A 24,142-nucleotide genomic window follows, 5' to 3' on the forward strand; every position below is an offset into this window, starting at 1 on the left:
ACGGAGGAGGAGGGACCCAGAGACGGGGGGAACTTTTAGCCGCTGGATGTGCACACCGGCTGGACACACATGTTTAACCCGTGGCCACAGTAGCAGGACCGCGCAAACTCTCCGCTAAGGGGTATGTTATTGTTATATTAAGGCAAAATGGTAACTTTGAGCAGCTTTTTGTATGTTCAGAATCAGGTGAGTGATGAGCCAGAGCGCGAGCCTAAAGCACGGCGCGTGTAACGAGCTGTCAGAGATGAAAGGTGCAGTAAGCTAGCCCAGAGCTACATTAGCTACGTCCTTTAGCCGAATGCAGAAAGTCACAAAGTATTTGGGCTGATACTTCTGGGCTAAGTATGTAACTACAGACACCGTACGTCATGAAAAATAACATTTTGGGTCATTTTTCCGCAGAAAGAGGAGACGAGAGGAGGCTCGCGCCGTCACGTGACCCCGGTGTGCAGTCCTGTACACACGAGCGCACTTTTCCTCACATCACCTCTGGATCCGACTCTTCTAGAAATAATGACCGTCCCGCGGAGGCTTTTGGGTGCACTACGCCGCGATAGCACCGTAAAGTCGCCCTCAAAATGTAAAACACGACGTTTTATCATCCATGAAAGCGACATGTGATGCCGGGATGTTTGGGAAAAAGTCGAGTGACTTTTTTCCTTGCAGCTCCGCGCGCCTTCCTGATGTGGCCATGAAATAGTCAAAGTGGAGGTGGGTAAGGGTTTGGAGAGCCTATTTATTTTGTTGTTACTGTTGTTACTTATCATAATACAGTTATTAATTTGCAGCCCAGATGTCGGAGATGTCCTGAGACACAACGAGTCTCTTATCAGCTGCTATTTTTGGCCATGGATGAACTGTTTTTCTCGTGCCTATTTCATGTAAGTAGGTTCTTAGCCTAATTATTTTTTTTATGTTTTTAAACACACTAATAATCATTAATTTGTTCATTATGTCTTACAGAAGTTCCTCCAGTGACCTCCATATTCTTCCATGGCTGAGATGCAGGTAATTGAATTAGCCAGTGATCTATAATCCTGTGCCACTCTGATAACACATTAAGCAGCTATTCATAGTATGACCCTATTCTATTCACTATTACGAGAGAATATTTGTTCAAAATGTTTCACAAAAAAAGGATCCACTGTGATCAGTTGGTAAAGCATGCCCCACACTCTGCAGCTTGTCAGTGCCTCTGTATCATGAGTGCTCTTGTAGTTTAACTCTTTAAGGACTGAGCACATTATAGATCAGTATAGCTCGCCTAGACTTTTTTTCGCCATAAAAATTATGTTAAAGGAAGTATCAGAATGTACTTCATTTTTTCACACAACTAACTCTATTTTACACATCCATTCGTATTTTTTCTTTGACGCATTGAATAACTGACTGGGAAGATCCCCGTGGCACCTGTGCTCTGATTCGTCATCTTCGAGGTACAACAGAGGCAGATTACCGTAATGACAGTAAAATATTTAAAGAGCCACATGTCTCTGCTTTGAGATGCCATTTGAATTTACATGATAGCTGAATTGATTGCGGATTTACAGTAATGGAAAGTCCGCAACTGTGCTCTATCGGCAACGATAGCATCCGCCACAATAGGGTTAAACATAGTTTCCGTTAAGCTATATTGCACTGTCCAGATTTGCACTACCCTGACCTCATCTTATTGAACTGAAACTTTTAAATACTACAGACAAGTCAGGAGTATTCACATTGGCCTTGACCTTGAGAATGTGCTTGATCTTGAGAATGCCAAAGTTAAGTGCGATGGGCCCATTCACTCAATGTTGACATAGGTTGCTCAAAGTGCTCATCTCTCCCAAACACACTCCTGGCATCGAGCCTGCGACATTGGTGCTTGGATCGTTGTCAACTGTCTTGAAGCGCTCAACTTTGTCCTCTCCTTCACCCCCTGCCTTGACTCTATGCCATGCCATACGTGTGGAATATGCATATTTGTTCTTGTTAACATGTCATTATCAACATTGAATCAGTGGCACCGTGTTGCCATGGCGATGTGCCAAAATGCCTACGTTATCCTAATGGGACTGATCCCAAAATTTCCCATTCATGGCAAAAATATTAGTTTCATGGAATAATGTGAAATTTGGCACAGTGATTCTTCATGTCATCCCGATCAAAAATTCAATCGGACGCACGTCATATCTTTCACTGCAAGGGCGATGCACAAAAGTGCCCATGTTATCATAATGGGAAAATTTCCAAATTTCTCTACAGTATATTTCAAAGCAATATAACAACTTGTTGGCTTCATTGAAGAATGTGAAATTTGGCACAGTGACTCTTCAGGTTGTCACCATCAAAGAAATCCCGGCACACCCTAAGGGAGCACCGGGTTGGCCAAGTGCAAAGTTTGATGCTGCCGGTGACTTTAATTCTTCTTTTTCTTGCCTTTTACAAAATGTTGCCCAAAATTTAGGTTTGCTGAAAACTTTTTTTTTTCATATGTTGCATATCTGGGCACAAAAAAATGCATATACATTGTGTCAAAGGGAGACGTCCCAACATCAGCTTTGTCATACAGCCATGAAATCTGGTACACGACTTCGCCAAGTGGAGCTCAAACAAAAAATATTATTATGGCCATGCCCCCTGACAAACCGGAAGTCGGCCATCTTGCATTGAACATTCCGAAATGAGTCAACATTTTCGCTGACATATTTTCATTATCTCCTCTGAGGGGGTTCACCGGCAGGGCTGTAAAATCACTGTACATTACTGAGAAGAGGGGCATCAAAAGTTATTCAATTAATTTTGATAACTGATACCTTTGATCCGGTGAAGCAACAAAATTCCATAGGAATTTTTACAATATTCAAATGTCAAAATTTGCTCCCATGTTATTCTATTTGAATTTTCTTAAAATTCAAAGTCTTATAAAAACTTATAAACTTCGTTGAAGAATATGAAATTTGGCACAGTGGCTCTTCATGTCGTCCCCATCAAAAATGTCCGGGGGCCAAGTTTGTATTTTGCACAATGTTGCCATGGCAATGCCTGGAAAAACCCACATTATTCCATTTTAGTGAATCAGCGCTTCCAATATGTGTAGACTTTGCTTATTGACAAATATAGCCCCAAGCCGCAATTAAACAGAGACAAGTGGCACGTTAGCGCCACCCGTAGGGAGTCCCGGGTTGGCCAAGTGAGAATCAAGGGCCGTTAGATCCCATTTGCAGCTTTACGTTAATGCTTTGTTTGTCCAGTGACATTAACTTCAAAGTTTAAATCACATGTTATGTCCCTGAGTTACTCTTACTTTAGTAGCAGTTTTCTCAAACACTTTTTACTCTTACAGAGTAATTTCTTGGATCACTACTTAGTACTTATATATTAGTAATATTATTTTAAAGTAACATTACTGTTACAGTTGGCTACTATACACACCTCTGGTTTATGTACACTGGTTTATTAATGATGTGTTTGTGAGACTCTTATGTGGACATTGTATAGAAATTATCCCATCCCAATCTGGTGTATTTACAGCATGTAGTATTGTATGTTCATTCACCAAATAATTATAAATAACTCTTACACCCACCAGTAAGAGCTTGTAAGACATAAAAGAAAATTAACACATTCATTTAAACACTTACATGTTATGTTGCGAACCTGAGATTGACTTTCATTACTTTAGAATATATGATCCATGATTGAAATCAACATTTCTTTCCTCAGACTGACGACCTGGTGCCTTCTTCAGACATGGAGGCCTGGAGCAGACATCAAGTAAGAGAATGGGCTCTTAATCTTGGAGTCGACCAGAATTCAGTGGACATACTCTTTAATCAGGACATTACAGGACCAAGCCTTAAGCATCTGGATACTACAGACTTGACCCAAATGGGTGTGAAATTTGGACCAGCCAAACTCATCATTGTTGCAAAAAATGAAATTGTAAAAGCCAAAGCAAAACAATGCACTCCTTATCCGTTTGGCAAATATGCTGCAGCTCATTGGTACATTGAGGGCGACATTCTCATTGTAGCTGAATCTGGTGCATCAGACCTTATCGAGCCATGTCATGAATTCAAAGCATTTATAAACACAACAAAAATGGACAAATTTGTAGATGAGGTTATCCGCTTTGGAGCTTCCTGTATGAACAGTCACACTAATGGCACAATACATTTTGGCATAATGGACCAACCACATGGTAAAATACAGGGTGTTCTAGTAGACAGCAAAGAAAAAGAACATTATGATCAAAAACTCAGGTTTTCCATCAGTAAGCGTTTTGCTTACGAGCACAAAGACGTAGCTCAACAATGCATCAAACCTCCTCGATTTGTGGAAGTCCTCAACAGGAATTTGACCACAACAGGCAAGTTTGTGATAGAGGTTGATATAGTGCCTTATAATACAATCTGTAAAAACGAAGTCTTCCACACTTACAATGCTATCACTAAAGAAAAACAGCTCTTTGTGCGAGAAGGTGGCAGCTGCAGAAACTTCCTAGCTCCAACAACGTTTGACAAAAAAATGAAAGATTGCCAGAGATTTGTCTCCAATGTGGATGACTTGACAGAACGCAGAAAGAAATCGGAAGAAAAGCAACTGTGTGCGGTAAAAAGACGCATGCAAGGCTCTAAGCTGTGTCAGATGATCACTGGGGGAACTGGCTCCTTGGACAGGTCATACTACACACACTACATTATAGTGACCAATAACTCTCACCCCACTCAGTTAGACTCAATGAGGTTCCTTATTCATCTCAGACCAGCAATCGTCTTTGACTTTGGACAAAAGTCAGCTCAAAATGGTCTCTATAAGCACATACAAAAATATTCTAGAGTAATTGCTGTCCCAGAAGAGTGTAAATGCTCCATGTCAGCAAAGAACATTTCTCTGCACGTCATCCGCTGGCTGTTTCACTCAGGAAAATTTAGACAGTCTCGCATACAGGTCTGGTTCCGTAGGTGCACAGCGTTTCAATCTGTAAATACATTCTTATATCAGAACGATGTTTTTCAGAACAAGTGTCTTTTTGTTTTTCTAATTTTGTCTGAAGTTGATCAAATGGATCCTCTTGTGGAGACCTTCTGTACATTTTATCAGCAGCTGAAAGGTAAACAGCAGATCCTTTGTATTTGTGACAATGAGAATGCATTTACCTTGTGGAAAAACTTGATAGACGCTCGCTGTGGAGTGGACATCTCAAATAGATGCATCTATGAGCTCAGCTTTGCAGAGGTCAATGGCACCATCCTGAGCCTTCAGTCAAAGAACCGCAGGAAGAGCCGATTCCTCCCGGGAGCTGGAGGGGGCAGAGTGCTTCTGAAGAAGAAAGTGGAGCACCAGCTCACTACACTGGATGTTGTTTGTGTGAATCAGTGTGAAGGAGGAAATGAAGACCAAGTCTCCATCGAGCAGAACTTCTACAGAGAGGGAGACATGTCCTGGTGGAACTTCTATTTCTCAGAGCAGCCTGGCTCCATGCCATTTATTAAAAGGGACAAATTTGTTTACATAGTTGACACACTCATCCCAGACTTGTGCTCCTTGAGAAAAGCCTGTGTCCTCTTGAACCTCCTCCATGTACCTGGATGTGGTGGCACCACTCTGGCCAAATACACTCTGTGGACTTTCCGAGAAAAGTTTCGCAGTGCTGTGCTTATTGACAACGACGCAGACCCAGTTACAGTGGCAGAACACGTGGTCACCCTCCTGCAGTGTGGCTGTAAAGAGCAAGAACCCCCAGTGCCTGTGTTGTTGATGATAGATGATTTCGAAGACATGGAGAAGGTCTTCAACTTACAACAGCTCATTGAGAAACAGTGTTTGAGCAGCAGTGTCCAGTCCAGGTCTCCACAGGTGATCCTCCTCAACTGCATGAGGTCAGAGCACATTTCTGGTCCCACTGATCCAACTGAAGACACTGTATTCATTGAACAGAGTATATTTGAGGATCAACAAGCTAAAGACAATATATTTCTACTTCTATTTTTACTTTGCTTTTTCATCTTTTTTGTCTGCCTGATCTTAACTCCCCAGCCATGTGTTAGACACCATGTGCCACTATTTGAACGCTGTCCAATATCTTATGACAGATTCATTGACAATATAGTATGCAATCCGTGATACTTGAAATCATACCTGAAGTCACTGGTGCAAGTTACTGTGTACTGTATTTAATTTCAGGGTTACCACATAATCTTGTGGCATTTAAAGTACACGTCGAGCCTACTTCTAACATAATTTTATTATGTATTATATTTATTTTGAAGAAATAACAAATACAAATAAAAAAGTGCAAGACACAAAGAGCAAAAAAGACAAAGATGTTCTTATGTTATGCTGACATCATTTTAAATGTGATCACTGTATTTTTGTCAATTGAACCAAAAAATTTTATACTCTACGAACCTGCCTTAATTTGTTTGTGGGTGACAATGATGTACCAGGACATTTTACAAAGTGTATTTTGTACATGCTTTTTAATAAAATAACATGAACTACACCAACAATATTTACATTTATTGAAAAATACAGTACATTGCTTTACTATTAACCCATAACACATAAAACTGTTTTTGCAAATTAATTGTATTTTCTGATGTTTCTAAGCTCTAACACATCTTTGATTATTTTCAAAATATCTTAAGCCTTTAGATCTCACTTTAAACAAATGACTATTTAGATTTGTTTTAACTGAAAAAAGCAATGCATTTAACAAGTATTTTCAGTGAAGCTAAAGTTAAGTGGATTTGACCAAGAAGGAATAATGGTTTAATAATTTCTTATTTAATTTTCAGTTCTTCCAAATGATCTGATGATTATAAATCTGATGTTATGTCCAGGCTGTTTCTCTTTTGCAACTCTTAACTTGGATTACTACTTTGTACTTCTTGACTGATATGATTTTGAAGTAAGTGTACTCTTGCTTAAGTACATCGTTTGGCTACTCTATCCAATTCTGCATTTTATGACAAAGAGTTGAGAAATGTAAGCTCAATTTAGTCAACCTTAACACATTAAAATGCACCAGAATTTTAAAATTTCTCTGGCAGACCCTCCTTCCTTACAGGTCTTTATACTGTTGTACTTGTGGCTATTGCTGTTGTGAGCATCTAGAATTTTCAGTCTTTTAACAACTGGTTGTAATGATGTGTTAATGTCTGTGTAAACCCTCAGTCGTCCAGGTCTGATCCATAGCAAATGACGAAGTTTAAATCTGTTAACTGGACAAATCGTAGGAGTGAAGACGTTTCGCTGCTCATCCAGTGGCTGGTGGCCACTGCCTTAAATCTATCTGAGGGGAGGGGCTAACCACACTGAAACTGTAAACGGCTGTTGTCTCCCGTTTCAGCTCAAACTACCCTATTCAGCCCTTAACGACCCTGCTATTGTTCTCATTGTTCTGGGTCTGAGGATGGAATTGTAGATGGGGGAGAGATTATGTCTCAGGCCCTCATTTCTGTTTCCTAACAAAAATTGCTTCTTTAACTCCACTCTCAAACCATTTCTTTTCTCTGGCTAAGATCTGAACTTCAGTCTCTTCAAACGAGTGGTTAGTGGCTTTGAGATGGAGATGTACGGCGTACTGGGGTCCAGAGGAACTCTCACGCCAGTGTTGGTACATCCTCTTATGGCAGGGGTGTCAAACACATTTTCACCGAGGGCCACATCACCAAAATGGCTACCCTCAAAGGACCAGATGTAAAATAAATCTAACACATTTTTAAACTTGTTAATTAACTGTTTCTGTATGTATTACTTATTCAAGGTACAAATATTGCATATGCATTTGCCTAAATGTAAAAATATGGCTGTGTAACTGTTTATCTCCTGATAAAATTAGATTTTAAGACTATCATACCTTTTAATTTACCCTGTCAAGGGCCACATAAAATGATGTGGAGGGCCACATTTGGCCCGTGGGCCTTGAGTTTGACACATGTGTCTTATGGAGTAGCTGTTTAGTTTCTCCAATGTAATGCTTACTGCACTCTTCACTACACTGAATGGAGTAGACTACATTATTTTGTTTATGGCTTGGGGTTTTGTCGTTAGGGTGAACCAATTTTTGCCTATGTAAGATTCTATAGGCTATGGAACATTTAGGCCTATGATGTATTTCTATATCCATAATAGAAATAGACCTATTAATGTTGTGGCATATAAAAGTCCTTTTGACTGACTGTAACAAAAATTACAGTTAAATAATGGCACCACTTTCTGAATCTATTGTGCCAAAAATAATTTCACTTTTTTTTTAGGCCAGGAGTCTCAAACTGAAATTATTTGGGGGCCGCAGGAGGCAGAGTCTGGGTGAGCCTGGGCTGCATCAAGTATTCCACAAAAAAAGCTTTGCTAAAATCTTCTCAAACGTCATAGCTGTTTTCAACGTACATGAGTAAATAAGCCAATTCTTGTGGATTTTACGGATATACATCATTATTTGTTGAATCTTTTGTGACGGCAGTACACAGCACGAGTGACACATGTTTTTGGGGTTTACCGATTTGGCGGAACCTTCAACTGCAACATGGTAATGCCACACTAATATTAAACTTTCATATTGTCCTGCGGGCCACAAAATAGAGTTTGAGACTCCTGGTTTAGGCTATTTATACAGGCAGAGGACACTTGAACTTTGTGCCAGTGTTTGTGTCATGTGGATTGCCCCAGTAACTACAGAGATATTAACAATGAACAAATCTGCAATCTGACAGAAAATTCCATCACTTGATTTGGCACCAGCTCAGTTTTAAGTCACGTCCCACACATAGTCACTGGGCGTGTATAAATACTCAGAGGAGGCAGAGAGGAAGAGGCGCAGAAAGAGGCTGGATGTGACAGCAGCTGGACACACATTTTCACCCATCGCCACGCTATCAGACCTGCGCTCCGCTAAGGGGTATGTTATTGTTATATTAAGGCAAAATGGTAACTTTGAGCAGCTTTTTGTATGTTCAGAATCAGGTGAGTGATGAGCCAGAGCGCGAGCCTAAAGCACGGCGCGTGTAACGAGCTGTCAGAGATGAAAGGTGCAGTAAGCTAGCCCAGAGCTACATTAGCTACGTCCTTTAGCCGAATGCAGAAAGTCACAAAGTATTTGGGCTGATGCTTCTGGGCTAAGTATGTAACTACAGACACCGTGCGTCATGAAAAATAACATTTTGGGTCATTTTTCCGCAGAAAGAGGAGACGAGAGGAGGCTCGCGCCGTCACGTGACCCCGGTGTGCAGTCCTGTACACACGAGCGCACTTTTCCTCACATCACCTCTGGATCCGACTCTTCTAGAAATAATGACCTTCCCGCGGAGGCTTTTGGGTGCACTACGCCGCGATAACACTGTAAAGTCGCCCTCAAAATGTAAAACACGACGTTTTATCATCCATGAAAGCGACATGTGATGCCGGGATGTTTGGGAAAAAGTCGAGTGACTTTTTTCCTTGCAGCTCCGCGCGCCTTCCTGATGTGGCCATGAAATAGTCAAAGTGGAGGTGGGTAAGGGTTTGGAGAGCCTATTTATTTTGTTGTTACTGTCCGTTATCATAATACAGTTTTAATTTGCAGCCCAGATGTCGGAGATGTCCTGAGACACAACGAGTCTCTTATCAGCTGATATTTTTGGCCATGGATGAACTGTTTTTCACGTGCCTATTTCATGTAAGTAGGTTTTTAGCCTAATTATTTTTTTATGTTTTTAAACACGCTAATAATCATTAATTTGTTCATTATGTCTTACAGAAGTTCCTCCAGTGACCTCCATATTCTTCCATGACTGAGATGCAGGTAATTGAATTAGCCAGTGATCTATAATCCTGTGCCACTCTGATAACACATTAAGCAGCTATTCATAGTATGACCCTATTCTATTCACTATTAGGAGAGAATATTTGTTCAAAATGTATCCTATAAATACAGAGTCTGACATCACAAAAAGAGGATTCATCCACACTCTGTCTGCAGTTTGCCAATGCCTCTGTATCATGAGTGTGCTAGTAGTTTAAACCTAGTTTCTGTTAAGCTATATTGCACCTTCCAGATTTGCATGGCGCTACACTAACCTCAACATATTGAACTGAAACTGAAATACTACTAACAAGTCAGGAGTATGCACATTGGCCTTTCCACCTTGAGAATGCGCTAAACCGCGTTGGGCCTGGTCATCAATCTTTAAAATGAGTTACTTACTCCTAGGGGATGAATATGAAAATTACTGTATTGATTTGATTGATTTATTGATTAATTCTGTGGATTGTTTCTCATTCAGACCACTGCACGCTGTCGTTGAGCCTTTGACTTTGTCCCTAGTGTTTGTCCGAGGTGGATAGTATATTTATTTGAATAACTTTTTAAAGAAAGTAAAACTTTTGTACTCTCATATTTGTGTCTACCCCTTGAAAATAACAGATTTTATACTTTATGTCAGGGGTCACCAACACTGTGCCCGCGGGCGCCACATCGCCTCCAAGCCCCACATGAGTCGCCCGCAGACCGGTTCTAAAAATAGCACAACTCACTAATGAGCTGCATCTAAAATTAAATTTTATTCTGTTGCTTTTTTTTTTTTTTATCACCCTTGCGTTTATATAGATTTAAAAATGACAATATCTTAAACATATGTTCATTATACGTGAAGTTTAGATAAGTTAAGGTGAACTTTGACCTACTCACTTCAAAGATCAGTATTGTGCGCGTGACAAAACCAGTGCTCCGCTCGCGAGCGCTGTGAGGATGCACTGAATGCAGTTTCTTACTCCATAACATGGTAGAAAAGAAAGAGATCACTTTCACAACGATTTAAGACTGTAAAAGAAACCTGCGCATCTCTCATCTGCGGAGCGACTGTGGTGACGGCAAAGCGGCACAATGTGGAGGGACACTTCACTACGTCTCACAAAGCTCCACACTAACTACCCATAGGGACTCGCACTCCCCACGGGGACGCACACTATGGGCAGAACAAGCCCAGAGCTAAACGCAGCTTTGGGTAAACAACAGGCTTTTTTCACGACACCGGTGAAAAAGTCACACAACGCAACCGAGATTTAGTGATGTAAGTGTCATCTGGAAATTTTACAATTACTAAGATTAGTAAAGTTAAAGTGCTGAATACTGATATCTGTTTCCCTCCTTGCTCATTGTTGATCATTATTTTGAGAAATCATTAATGTGATCAGTGTCTTACAACATGATCAGTGTGTTCACATAGATGATTATCATTTATCATTATTAATAATGTATAACTAAAGGCAAACTGAGAAAATGTGTTATTTCAGAAGAGCGTCTCAATATGGTAGCCCTACGTATGACTCAGTGCCCATAAAGTAGCTCTCAGGTTAAAAAGGTTGGTGACCCCTGCTTTATGTAATGTTTTGTTCTTTTTACTCTTACTAGAGTAATTTCTTGGACCACTACTTAGTACGTCTCTACATGAGTAATATTGTTTTAAAGTAACATTACTCTTACAGTTGGCTTCTATACACACCTCTGGTTTATGTACACTGGTTTATTAATGAAGTGTTTGTGAGACTCTATGTGGGACATTGTATAGAAATTATCCCATGATTGCAGTCTGCCATGTTTACAACATGTAGTATTCTTTGTTCATTAACATGCATTGTCCCAACCAAATTAACCAAATAATTATAAATAACTCTTACACCCACCAGTAAGAGCTTGTGATATAAAAGAAAATGAACACATTCATTTAAACACTTACAAGTTATTAGAAGTCTTGTGTCCAATTATGTTCCTCAAAAGTATCAGTCAGTGGGCGTATATTGCGAACCTGAGGTTGGCTTGCACTGCTTTAGAATGTAAGAAAATAATATATGATCCATGATTGAAATCAACATTTCTTTCCTCAGACTGACGACCTGGTGCCTTCTTCAGACATGGAGGCCTGGAGCAGACATCAAGTAAGAGAATGGGCTCTTAATCTTGGAGGAGTTGACCAGAATTCAGTGGACATACTCTTTAATCAGGACATTACAGGACCAAGCCTTAAGCATCTGGATACTACAGACTTGACCCAAATGGGTGTGAAATTTGGACCAGCCAAACTCATCATTGTTGCAAAAAATGAAATTGTAAAAGCCAAAGCAAAACAATGCACTCCTTATCCGTTTGGCAAGTATGCTGCAGCTCATTGGTACATTGAGGGCGACATTCTCATTGTAGCTGAATCTGGTGCATCAGACCTTATCGAGCCATGTCATGAATTCAAAGCATTTATAAACACAACAAAAATGGACAAATTTGTAGATGAGGTTATCCGCTTTGGAGCTTCCTGTATGAACAGTCACACTAATGGCACAATACATTTTGGCATAATGGACCAACCACATGGTAAAATACAGGGTGTTCTAGTAGACAGCAAAGAGAAAGAACATTATGATCAAAAACTCAGGTTCGCCATCAGTAAGCGTTTTGCTTACAAGCACAAAGATGTAGCTCAACAATGCATCAAACCTCCTCGATTTGTGGAAGTCCTCAACAGGAATTTGACCACAACAGGCAAGTTTGTGATAGAGGTTGATATAGTGCCTTATAATACAATCTGCAAAAGCAAAGTCTTCCACACTTACAATGCTATCACTAAAGAAAAACAGCTCTTTATGCGAGAAGGTGGCAGCTCCAATATCTTGTCAGAACGCAGAAAGCAATTGGAAGAAAAGCAACTGTGTTTGGTAAGAAGACACATGCAAGGCTCTAAGCTGTGTCAGATGATCACTGGGGGAACTGGCTCCTTGGACAGGTCATACTACACACACTACATTATAGTGACCAGTAACTCTCACCCCACTCGGTTAGACTCAATGAGGTTCCTTATTCATCTCAGACCAGCAATCGTCTTTGACTTTGGACATAAGTCAGCTCAAAATCGTCTCTATAAGCACATACAAAAATATTCAAAAGTAATTGCTCTCCCAGAACAGTGTACAAGCACAATGCTAGCAAAGAACATTTCTCTGCACGTCATCCGCTGGCTGTTTCACTCAGGAAAATTTAGACAGTCTAGCATACAGGTCTGGTTCCGTAAGTGCATAGCATTTCAAACTGTAAATCCATTCTATCAAAAAGATGTTTTTAACAACAAGTGTCTTGTTGTTTTTCTAATTTTGTCTGAAGTTGATCAAATGGATCCTCTTGTGGAGACCTTCTGTACATTTTATCAGCAGCTGAAAGGCAAAGAGCAGATCCTTTGTATTTGTGAGAATGAGAATGCATTTACCTTGTGGAAAAACTTGATAGACGCTCGCTGTGGAGTGGACATCTCAAATAGATGCATCTATGAGCTCAGCTTTGCAGAGGTCAATGGCACCATCCTGAGCCTTCGGTCAAAGAACCGCTGGAAGAGCCGATTCCTCCCGGGAGCTGGAGGGGGCAGAGTGCTTCTGGAGAAGAAAGTGGAGCACCAGCTCACTACACTGGATGTTGTTTGTGTGAATCAGTGTGAAGGAGGAAATGAAGACCAAGTCTCCATCGAGCAGAACTTCTACAGAGAGGGAGACGTGTCCTGGTGGAACTTCTATTTCTCAGAGCAGCCTGGCTCCATGCCGTTTATTAAAAGGGACAAATTTGTTTACATAGTTGACACACTCATCCCAGACTTGTGTTCCTTGAGAAAAGCCTGTGTCCTCTTGAACCTCCTCCATGTACCTGGATGTGGTGGCACCACTCTGGCCAAACACACTCTGTGGACTCTCCGAGAAAAGTTCCGCAGTGCTGTGCTTATTGACAACGACGCAGACCCAGTTACAGTGGCAGAACACGTGGTCACCCTCCTGCAGTGTGGCTGTAAAGAGCAAGAACCCCCAGTGCCTGTGTTGTTGATGATAGATGATTTCAAAGACATGACGAAGGTCTTCAACTTACAACAGCTCATTGAAAGACAGTGTTTGAGCAGCAGAGTCCAGTCCAGGTCTCCACAGGTGATCCTCCTCAACTGCATGAGGTCAGAGCACATTTCTGGTCCAACTGATCCAACTGAAGACACTGTATTCATTGAACAGAGTATATTTGAGGATCAACAAGCTAAAGGCAATATATTTCTTGACATCCTCTGTCAGAATACACAAGAGTGTTCTTTCTGTGTTCTACTGTTGGCCTTTACTCTTCTACTTTGCTTTTTCATCTTTTTTGTCTGCCTGATCTTAATTCCCCAGCCATGTGTTAGACACCATGTGCCACTATTTGAACGCTGTCCAATATCTTATGACAGAGTCATTGACAATATAGTATGCAATCCGTGATACTTGAAATCATACCTGAATTCACTGGTGCAAGTTACTATATATTTAGTTTCAGGGTTACCACATAATCTTGTGGCATTTAAAGTTCATGTCGAGTCTACTTCTGACATAATTTTATTATGCATGCGTTATATTTATTTTGAAGAAATAACAAATACAAACAGAAAAGAGTAAGACACAGAGTGAAAAAGACAAACATAGCTGTTATTATATTGGTGTAAACTCTCAGTCGTCCAGTTCTGATCAATAGCTAAAAGGCAAAGTTAAAATCTGTCAAATGGACAGTTCTGGTCAGATTGCTGGGGGGCCACTGCCTTATATCTATCTGAAGGGAGGGGCTAACTACACTGAAATCCATCCATCCATTCACTTTCCTCCGCTTATCCGGGGCCGGGTCGCAGGGCAGCAGTCTAAGCAGGGACTCCCAGACTTCCCTCACCCTGGACAATTCCTCCAGCTCCTCCGGTGGGACCCCAAGGCATTCCCAGGCCAGTCGAGAGACATAGTCCCTCCAGCGTGTCCTGGGTCTTCCCCGGGGCCTCCTCCCAGTGGGACATGCCCAGAACACCTCCCTAGGGAGACCAGGAGGCATCCTGAGCAGATGCCTGAGCCACCTCAACTGGTTCCTCTCAACGTGTAGGAGCAGCGGATCTACTCCGAGCTCCTGCCGTGTGACCCTACCCCTAAAGGTGCGCCCGGCCACCCTATCGGAGGAAACGTATTTCGGCCGCTTGTATCCGCGATCTTGTCCTTTCAGTCATTACCCAGAGCTCATGACCATAGGTGAGGATAGGAACGTAGATTGACCAGTAAATCAAGAGCTTTGCCTTTGGAACCAGCTCCTTCTTTACCACAATGGACTGATACAGCGACCGGATCACTGCAGACGCTGCACCGATCCGCCTGTCAATCTCACACTCCAACCTTCCCTCACTCATGAACAAGACCCCGAGATACTTGAACTCCTCCACTTGAGGCAGAGACTCACCAGCCACCCGGAGAGGGCAAACCACCTTTTTCCGGTTGAGAACCATGGCCTCGGATTTGGAGGAGCTGATTCTCATCCCAGCCGCTTCACACTCGGCTGCAAACCACCCCAGTGCCTGCTGCAGGTCCTGGCTCGAAGAAGCCATCAGGACAACATCATCTGCAAACAGCAGAGATGAAATCCTGTGGTTCCCAAAGCAGATTCCCTCCGGCCCCTGGCTGCGCCTAGAAATTCTGTCCATAAATATAATGAACAGAACTGGTGACAAAGGACAGCCCTGGCGGAATCCAACATGCACTGGGAACAGGTCTGACTTACTGCCGGCAATGCGAACACAGCTCCTGCTCCGGTCATACAGGGACCAGACAGCCCTTAGCAAAGAACCCCGGACCCCATACTTATGGAGCACTCTCCAAAGGACACCACGAGGGACACGGTCAAATGCCTTCTCCAGATCCACAAAACACATGTGGACTGGTCGGGCAAACTCCCATGAGCCCTCAAGGACCCGATGGAGAGTATAGAGCTGGTCCAGTGTTCCGCGACCAGAATGAAAACCACACTGCTCCTCCTGAATCCGAGGTTCGACCATCGGTCGGATTTTCCTCTCCAGTACCCTGGAATAGTGCTTACCAGGAAGGCTGAGGAGTGTGATTCCCCTGTAATTGGAACACACCCTCCAGTCCCCCTTCTTATACAGAGGGACCACCACCCGGGTCTGCCAATCCAGTGGCACTGTCCCTGACCGCCACGCGATGTTGCAGAGACATGTCAGCCAAGACAGCCCCACAACATCCAGAGACTTGAGGTACTCAGGACGGATCTCGTCCTCTCCCGGAGCCTTGCCACCGAGGAGCTCGCCAACCACCTCGGTGACTTCAGCCAGGGTGATGGACAAGTCCGCCTCCGGGACCCCAGTCTCTGCTTCCTCCTCGGAAGATGTGACGGTGGGATTGAGGAGATCCTCAAAGTATTCCTTCCATCGCCCGACAACATCCCCAGTCGAGGTCAGCAGCTCTCGACCCGCACTGTAAACAGTGTTGGTGAAGCACTGCTTTCCCCTCCTGAGTCATCGGATGGTTTGCCAGAATCTCTTTGAGGCCGTCTGATAGTCCTCCTCCATGGCCTCCCCGAACCCCTCCCAACCCCGATTTTTTGCCTCTGTGACTGTCCGAGCCGCGGCACGCTTGGCCCGCCTGTACTCACCAACTGCCTCAGGAGTCCCACAAGCCAACAAGGCCCGATAGGACTCCTTCTTCAGCCTGATGGCATCCCTTACTTCCAGTGTCCACCACCGGGTTCGGGGATTGCCGCCGCGACAAGCACCACAGACCTTACGACCACAGCTATGAGCGGTCGCATCGACAGTAAAGGTGGAGAACATGGCCCACTCTGGAGTCCATGTCCCCAGCCTCCCCCGGGATCAGGGAGAAGCTCTCCTGGGGGTGTGAGTTGAAGACCCCTCTTACAGAGTGCTCCACCAGCCGTTCCCAGCAGACCGTCACGATGCACTTGGGCCTGCCTGGTCTGTTTGGCTTCCTCCTCCGCCAGCGGATCCAACTCACCACTAGGTGGTGATCAGTTGACAGCTCAGCCCCTCTCTTCACCCAAGGGTCCAAGACACGCGGCCGGAGATCAATTAACACGACAACAAAGTCGATCATCGACTTCTGACCTAGAGTGTCCTGGTGCCACGTGCACTGATGGACACCCTTGTACTCGAACATGGTGTTTCTTACAAACTGTGACTAGCACAGAAGTCCAATAACAAAACACTGTTCGGGTTCAGATCAGGGAGGCCGTTCCTCCCAATCACGCCCCTCCAAGTGTCACTGTCATTACCCACATGGACCATGAAGTCCCCCAGGAGAACAACGGAGTCCCCGGTTGGTGCACTGTCTAGTACCCCTCCCAGGGACTCCAAGAAGGCCGGGTACTCCGCACTGCTGTTTGGCCCATAGGCCGACACAACAGTGAGAGACCTGTCCCCGACCCGAAGTGCAGGGACGTGCCCCTCTCGTTCGTTGGGGTGAACTCAAGGAGTTGGGTTCCAGAGCCCAAACTGTGCATGAAGATGAGGCCGACTATGTCTAGCCGGTAACGCTCAACCTCCCGCACAAGCTCAGGCTCCTTCCCCCCCAGCGAGGTGACATTCCATTCCAGTCTCCATGTCCGGAGGTGGTGGGTTCACGGGAGGATGGCCTCACGTCGTTCCTTCGGGCCGAGCACCCACCCCAGGCCTGGCTCCTGGGTGTGGCCCCGGTAAAGCCAGTCCGGGCGATGTAATTGGCCTTGTTCTTTTCCTCTTCATTTGGGGCTTCTGAACTGCTCTTAGTCAGACCCGTCTCCCAGGACCTGTTTGCCATGGGTGACCCTACCAGGGGCATGAAGCCGCCGACAACATAGCTCCCAGGATCATTCGGGTGCTCAAATCCCTCCACCACGTTAAGGTGGCGGTTCGGGGAGGGGAACTGAAACTCTAAACAGCTATTGTCTCCACTTTCAGCTGTAACTACCCTATTCAGCCCTTAACGACCCTGCTATTGTTCTGGGTCTGAGGATGGAATTGTAGATGGGGGAGAGATTATGTCTCAGGCGCCCATTCCATGGGAATGACATTATGTCTATGATGAGCAGCAAAACATCTTAACTTTTACAACGATTTGTCCAGTTGACAGATTTTAACTTAAATTTTAAGAGGTTTTTAATCTCAATGGGACCTTCCTGGTTAAATAAAGGTTAAATAAATAAAAAATAAAAATAACTTTGCCTTTTTGCTAGCTGTTATGAAGTTATGCTGACATCCATCCATCCATCCATTTTCTTCCCCTTATCCGGGGCCGGGTCGCGGGGGCAGCAGTCTAAGCAGCGACTCCCAGACTTCCCTCATCCTGGACACGTCCTCCAGCTCCTCCGGTGGGACCCCAAGGCGTTCCCAGGCCAGCCGAGAGACATAGTCCCTCCAGCGTGTCCTGGGTCTTCCCCAGGGCCTCCTCCCGGTGGGACATGCCCAGAACACCTCCCTAGGGAGGCGTCCAGGAGGCATCCTGAGCAGATGCCCAAGCCACCTCAACTGGTTCCTCTCAACGTGTAGGAGCAGCGACTCTACTCCGAGCTCCTCCCGTGTGACCGAGCTCCTCACCCTATCCCTAAGGGTGCGCCCGGCCACTCTGCGGAGGAAACCCATTTCAGCTGCTTGTATCCGCGACCTTGTCCTTTCGGTCATTACCCAGAGCTCATGACCATAGGTGAGGGTAGGAACGTAGATTGACCGGTAAATCGAGAGTTTCGCCTTTGGGCTCAGCTCCTTCTTCACCACATCGGACCGATACAGCGACCGCATCACTCCAGACGCTGCACCGTTCCGCCTGTCAATCTCCCACTCCATCCTTCCCTCACTCGTGAACAAGACCCCGAGATACTTGAAATGTTAAGTGTTAAATGTGAATTGTTATGCTGACATCATTTTAAAAGTGATCACTGTATTTTTGTCAATTGAACCAAAAGATTTTATACTCTACGAACCTGCCGCAATATGTTTGTGGTTGACAACGATGTACCAGAACATTTAACAAAGTGTATTTTGTACACGCTCTTTAATAAAAAATAACATGAACTACACCAACAATATTTGCACTTATTTAAAAAAAAAAAAAAAGATAAAATAAGAAAAAATATTGATCTTGACATTTCAATACATTGCTTTACTATTAACCCATGACACACAGAACTGTTTTTGAAAATTAATTGATGTTTCCAAGATATAATAACACATCTTTGATTATTTTCAAAATATCTTAAGCCTATATATCTCAATTACAACAAATTATTCTATTTAGATTGTTTTAACTGAAAAACGTTTTTCCCCCTGCATTCTACAAGTATTTTCAGTGAAGCTAAAATTAAGTGGATTTGACCAAGAAGGAATAATGGTTTAAAATTGTTTCATGCACTAATGTTGAAAACACTGCTGTGCAAAGAGTAGATTACATGCATAGGCTAACTTTTGAAAACTTGAAAATATTTATATAAACATGCACATACATCTTCTATAAAAACTCAACTCACTGTTTTAAAATGACTGCATAAAACCACTTTTCATGTCACCAGGAAAACTCACAAAATTGATTATACCATACGTCAAGACCAAAGTTACTGTCCTAAATACATGTTGGCCAGTAGTCACAGTGAGTAACTGTCACATTTCAGTGTTGTTCCCAAAGTGATACGCAGATACATTATGTCTTTTCCTCTTCAGCCTGCAAAATGTCACTCCTTCAACTTAGGAGGGTGCAAGTGATGCCAATCAAGTGACAAGTGACAATTTTGAATACAGCAACTATAGTATTAAAAGTAGATAACATTTTGACATCTATATAAAAAGTTAAAATTGATACTTGCATTTTTGCTCTAAGTGAATTACAAGATACACTGCCCAGCAAAAAAAAAAGGTCACACACTAATATTTTGTTGGACCACCTTTAGCTTTGATCATGGCACGCATTCCCTGTGGCATTGTTTCAATAAGCTTTTGCAATGTTACAAGATTTATTTCCATCCATCCAGCGTTGCATCAATTTTTCACCAAGATGTTGCATTGATGATGTTAGAGTCTGACCGCTGCACAGAGCCTTCTCCAGCACATCCCAAAGATTCTCAATGGGGTTAAGGTTTGGACTCTGTGGTGGCCAATCCATGTGTGACCCTCCTGCTTCCTGAACCACTCTTTCACAATTTGAGCCCGATGAATCCTGGGATTGTCATCTTGGAAAATGCCCGTGCCATCAGGGAAGAAAAAATCCACTGATGGAATAACCTGGTCATTCAGTATATTCGGGTGTCAGCTGACCTCATTCTTTGTGCACAGACTTGCTGAACCTAGACCTGACTCGTACCTATAGGCTTGTTTCTATTTGCTTAGTTAAATCCAGGTGGTGACTTTTTTTCGCCAGGCAGTGTACCTACATCATATTGCAACTACACTAGTGTAGGTCAGGCGAAATTAACCGCCCTCTTTTTTCTAAAGAATTTTCATAAGGGAGATCTCGTAACCATGCACAATCTCTTGTAGGCCTATACAACCCACCTCAAAGTATCCACTCCAGTGGAGTTGCCTTTTATGAAAAAACAACCAAGACATAACCATAGATTGACACTTAACACTCAAAGGCTGAGGTGAAGTTTCCATTATAGATGGCCAAGAGCTAGGAGATGGAATCTGGCACAAACGTATGCCGTGTCTGTATGTGTTTGCAAATGAAATCTCCTTGATCGGCCCATGAAATATTTCTCACCACCAGCGAACATTCACCCATAATTGGAACCAGTTTCAAATCATTAAATAAAATGTATTTTGTTGGGCCCTCAAACGGCCCCCTTTCCTTGAACCCAGTCAACACCAAATTTTTACCAAAATTATTAATCCATTCAACTCTATCTCTGCAAGACCAACTAGAACACCTGCATCTAAGAAATGCTGAAACTCCCACTAAGTCACGCACCACTGAAACAGTTTCAACCAAAGTGGTAGACTGAAGGCTAGCTGTGGTAAAAGATGATGTCTCAACCTTAATTTTCAAAGGTAGAGCAGTAGGTTTCAGATTTGTTCCCTCTACTGGTAGCCTAGAAGTGACCACTTCCCGTGTATCATTGACACCTCCTGCTGGTATGGTTTCTCCTGAATCCATCACGACCAACATTACAATTCTTGTCCTATAAACTGAACCTGACCATTCACCACGCTCCTTTTTAGCTGCTAATTGTGAGTCATAATACAAACACTTATATTGCCCTTGATCTTCAATTAATAACTTATCTATATAAAGACTACAGTCCCCGGCAACCTTCAATCTTCTTTTGTCATTTAACAACATATATTTCCCTAGGCCAAATACACTCCACAAGTCCAAAGTTTTCCCAAGAGGACCTTCCCATTGCGTTCGAAACTGCACTCGTTCTTCACTAGTGTTCTCTTCAGTATGGACAGGGAAGTAAAGCTGCTTTCCCCAAATTCACTTCCACTTTAGTGTCTGTATTGACTAGGTCTCCTTCTTTCCCAATCTGGATTTGACTGACTTGGTCCAGCTGGCTCTCTGGGGCCGTCTGGAATGAAACCACGGCCTCCAGATCCATCGTTTTTTGTGACCGACTAATATTTCCGAATTGATCTTCTCCATTGTCTGAAGAGCCCCCCATATGAGCGTCGGCAATGGGCAAAGAATCACTATGAGTGCCCAAAGTCTGTTCAATCTCTTCTGTTGGCTCTTCTGGAATTTCCCCACTGTGGGACTAATAAAGGCATATCTTATCTTATCTTATCTTCTGCTCCATCCACATGCTGGCCCTGAGCGCGCGGTTCCCCCCTTGGGACCTTTACACAATGTGACAAATGATACCACGCAGGGGTACCTTTAATTTGAACTGCTGTTCCTGTACTATGTACAACTTCAAACTGTCCTTCACGACGCTCATTATACCATTTTCGTCTAAACACCTTGACGAACACCTGGTCGCCAGGCTGTACTATTTCCTGCCTTCGCTCTATCTCCTGATCGTCCTCCTGTTTTTGCTTATCTTAAACATATGTACATAATTTCTTATGTAACTCAGCCATATTTTTCACATAAGCTTTCATTTCACTATCCAACAAGTCTAAGCTTGGACCCTTGCCACTCGTGCGCAACCGTGGGGTTTGCATTTGCCTTCCCGTAAGTAATAAATGTAATTAGTAAATGTGGCGTCACATGTAAATCATACAATTCACTCGAGCGACAAACCATTAAAACCAATGGAAGCGGCGTAACCAAATCCAAACCGGTATGCTGAAAAATTTTAGCAATGCAATTTTTCAAAACACCATTCATTCTCTCGCAAATACCCTGGCTTTGTGGGTGATAAACCGATCCAAGACATTGTTTAATACCTAAGTTTTGCTAAATTAGTCGAACCGTTTTATCCTCAAATTCTTTCCCATTATCAGATGAAATTCTATCGGGAAGTCCCCATCGAGTGACAACTTCTCGACACAAAAAATTGGCAACAGAGTGGGCATCTTTTCGCTTGGTTGGACAGGCTTCTGTCCACCTTGAAAATCTATCAACAACCACTAACATATACGTTTTACCTCCTACTGGTCTAATCATATCAACAAAATCAATTACCAATTCCCTCATAGGGCCTGCTGAAGTTGGAATGTAACCAGAAGATACAGCCACCCCTCTTCTAATATTATTCTTTAAACAAATAACACATTTACCAATAAAATAGTCAATTTGTTCAAGCACATAAGGTGCCCAAAACACATATTCTTTTGTATTTTTTCTCTTGACCTGTCCCTTTAAAATACTTCAAGGTGCAGTGTGGTTGATACTCAGGAGTTCTCACATTTGATAGATTTATGATAATGAATTTCTCCCATAATTTGGCTGACTCCAACAGTTCTGGGCTAAGATTTCCAACCCAGTACATGGTTGAGGTCTCCATCTCTGTGGTCAATAATAATTGGTGTTGAATGTCTTCTGGCACGTCCTCCAGACAGCCGTCTGGCGCACAATAAATAGTACATCTCATTTTGCATAAAGCATCTCTTCACAAAAGTGATATTGATGTTTTTTCTGGTACAAGTACAGGTATTGTAATACTTTGATTTTTGTAGTGGAGCTGTATTGGTTTTGTAAGAGGAATTAATTTTTTTATCCCTTCGAACCCGATTGTCCGTACAAAATGCTCAAACATGGGAGGTTCATAGCATCTTTAGGCCGTAGACAAGTGAGTACAGCTCCGGAGTCTACCATCAAGTTCAATGGCCGATCATTCACCTCTATTATAATCATGGGATCTGTTTATGGTTGTGATGCTACCAGCTGATACCTCCCTGTCGGGTTCTCCGGGCACCCCTAGAATGCAGGTTCTGGACCAGCATATGGATTTGCCGGCCCTGAAGCCTGCGATAAAGAAAGTTGTCCCATTGAAGTCTCCTCTAAACCCTCCTCTGTAGCCTCCTCTGTAGCCTCCTCTGAAGCCTGAGCCTGGATGGTTACATTCACGAGCAAAGGATCCCAATTGTCCACACCTGTAACAAGCCTCTGAAGAATTCAGTTGGTTTTGATTAAAGTTACTTCCTCTTCCTCTATTGACATTTTTTCGTCCTCTTCCTCTCCAATTTTGAAATTGATTGAAATTTGTCAGAATGAATGATGGGGCTGGAGCAAATGGTTGTCGTCATGGTTGATTTTCTTGAGGATGACTTGGCATAACCACAGCTTGTTATCCTTTTGCTTATTGTCTGCCATCTGGATCTGATTCAGTTTTCTGAGAATCTCTTGGTCTTGTTCTTTCCGATCTTGCTCCTTTTTTCGATATAATTCCACTTGATGGGCAATATGATCCATATAAACACTCTTCCCAAGACCAACAACTTCAGCTAATTTACTTCTTACTGGCTGTGGCAATCCCATCTCTATTTTAGTTCGCAGGATTGATTGCTCCATTCGATTAACATCTGGACCCTGTCCGGTGACGTTACGCCAAGTTTGAAATGCTCTTGAGATATATGCTCGAGGATTCTCTTGTTGTCCCAGTGGCTCTATCAGGATACTGTCTGGATGAAGGTTTGTTGGATAACAATCTTTCATTGCCCGCCACATTCGGCCTCGGCATCCGGCGAACAACTCAGCATCATTCACGCTTGTATTGATATATCGATCTAGTCCATCCCACTGAAAAATGTCATTCATGGCATCAACTCCCACTAGTGCCGCTAACAATCTCTTAATATCACCGATGGCGGGTTGCGTCCCAATAACCATTTCCTCCAATTTAGCTATCCATGGGTGTGCACTATCTTGAAGGACTGGTAATTTCTCCATAATGTATTCTTCAATGGTCTATATTCCAAATCTTGTCCTTTCACAACTA

At 43.0% G+C, this 24,142-nt stretch overlaps 2 protein-coding genes across 2 annotated transcripts; both read left to right on the plus strand.

The window, feature by feature from the left end:
• Positions 1-652: 652 nt before the first annotated feature.
• LOC129457313 (sterile alpha motif domain-containing protein 9-like) lies at positions 653-6,108 on the plus strand. Its single transcript, XM_055230755.1, has 4 exons — positions 653-711; positions 789-881; positions 964-1,008; positions 3,706-6,108. The coding sequence occupies exons 3-4, from the start codon at positions 994-996 to the stop codon at positions 6,106-6,108; spliced, it is 2,418 nt and encodes an 805-aa protein (XP_055086730.1). The 5' UTR covers positions 653-711; positions 789-881; positions 964-993.
• A 3,640-nt stretch (positions 6,109-9,748) lies between these two features.
• Positions 9,749-23,222, plus strand: LOC117388876 (sterile alpha motif domain-containing protein 9-like). Its single transcript, XM_055230756.1, has 3 exons — positions 9,749-9,769; positions 11,851-14,068; positions 23,089-23,222. The coding sequence occupies exons 1-3, from the start codon at positions 9,755-9,757 to the stop codon at positions 23,220-23,222; spliced, it is 2,367 nt and encodes a 788-aa protein (XP_055086731.1). The 5' UTR covers positions 9,749-9,754.
• Positions 23,223-24,142: the final 920 nt, after the last annotated feature.

Source organism: Periophthalmus magnuspinnatus, chromosome 21 (genome assembly GCF_009829125.3).
Source record: "Periophthalmus magnuspinnatus isolate fPerMag1 chromosome 21, fPerMag1.2.pri, whole genome shotgun sequence".
Taxonomy (NCBI): Eukaryota; Metazoa; Chordata; class Actinopteri; order Gobiiformes; family Gobiidae; genus Periophthalmus; species Periophthalmus magnuspinnatus.

What these genes read in the sequence shown, in the direction of transcription:
- LOC117388876 (XM_055230756.1), top strand. An exon ending in CTGTCAGAATACACAAGAGT is followed by an intron (nt 14,069 to 23,088) that starts GTTCTTTCTGTG and finishes TGATGCTACCAG; the next exon opens with CTGATACCTCCCTGTCGGGT.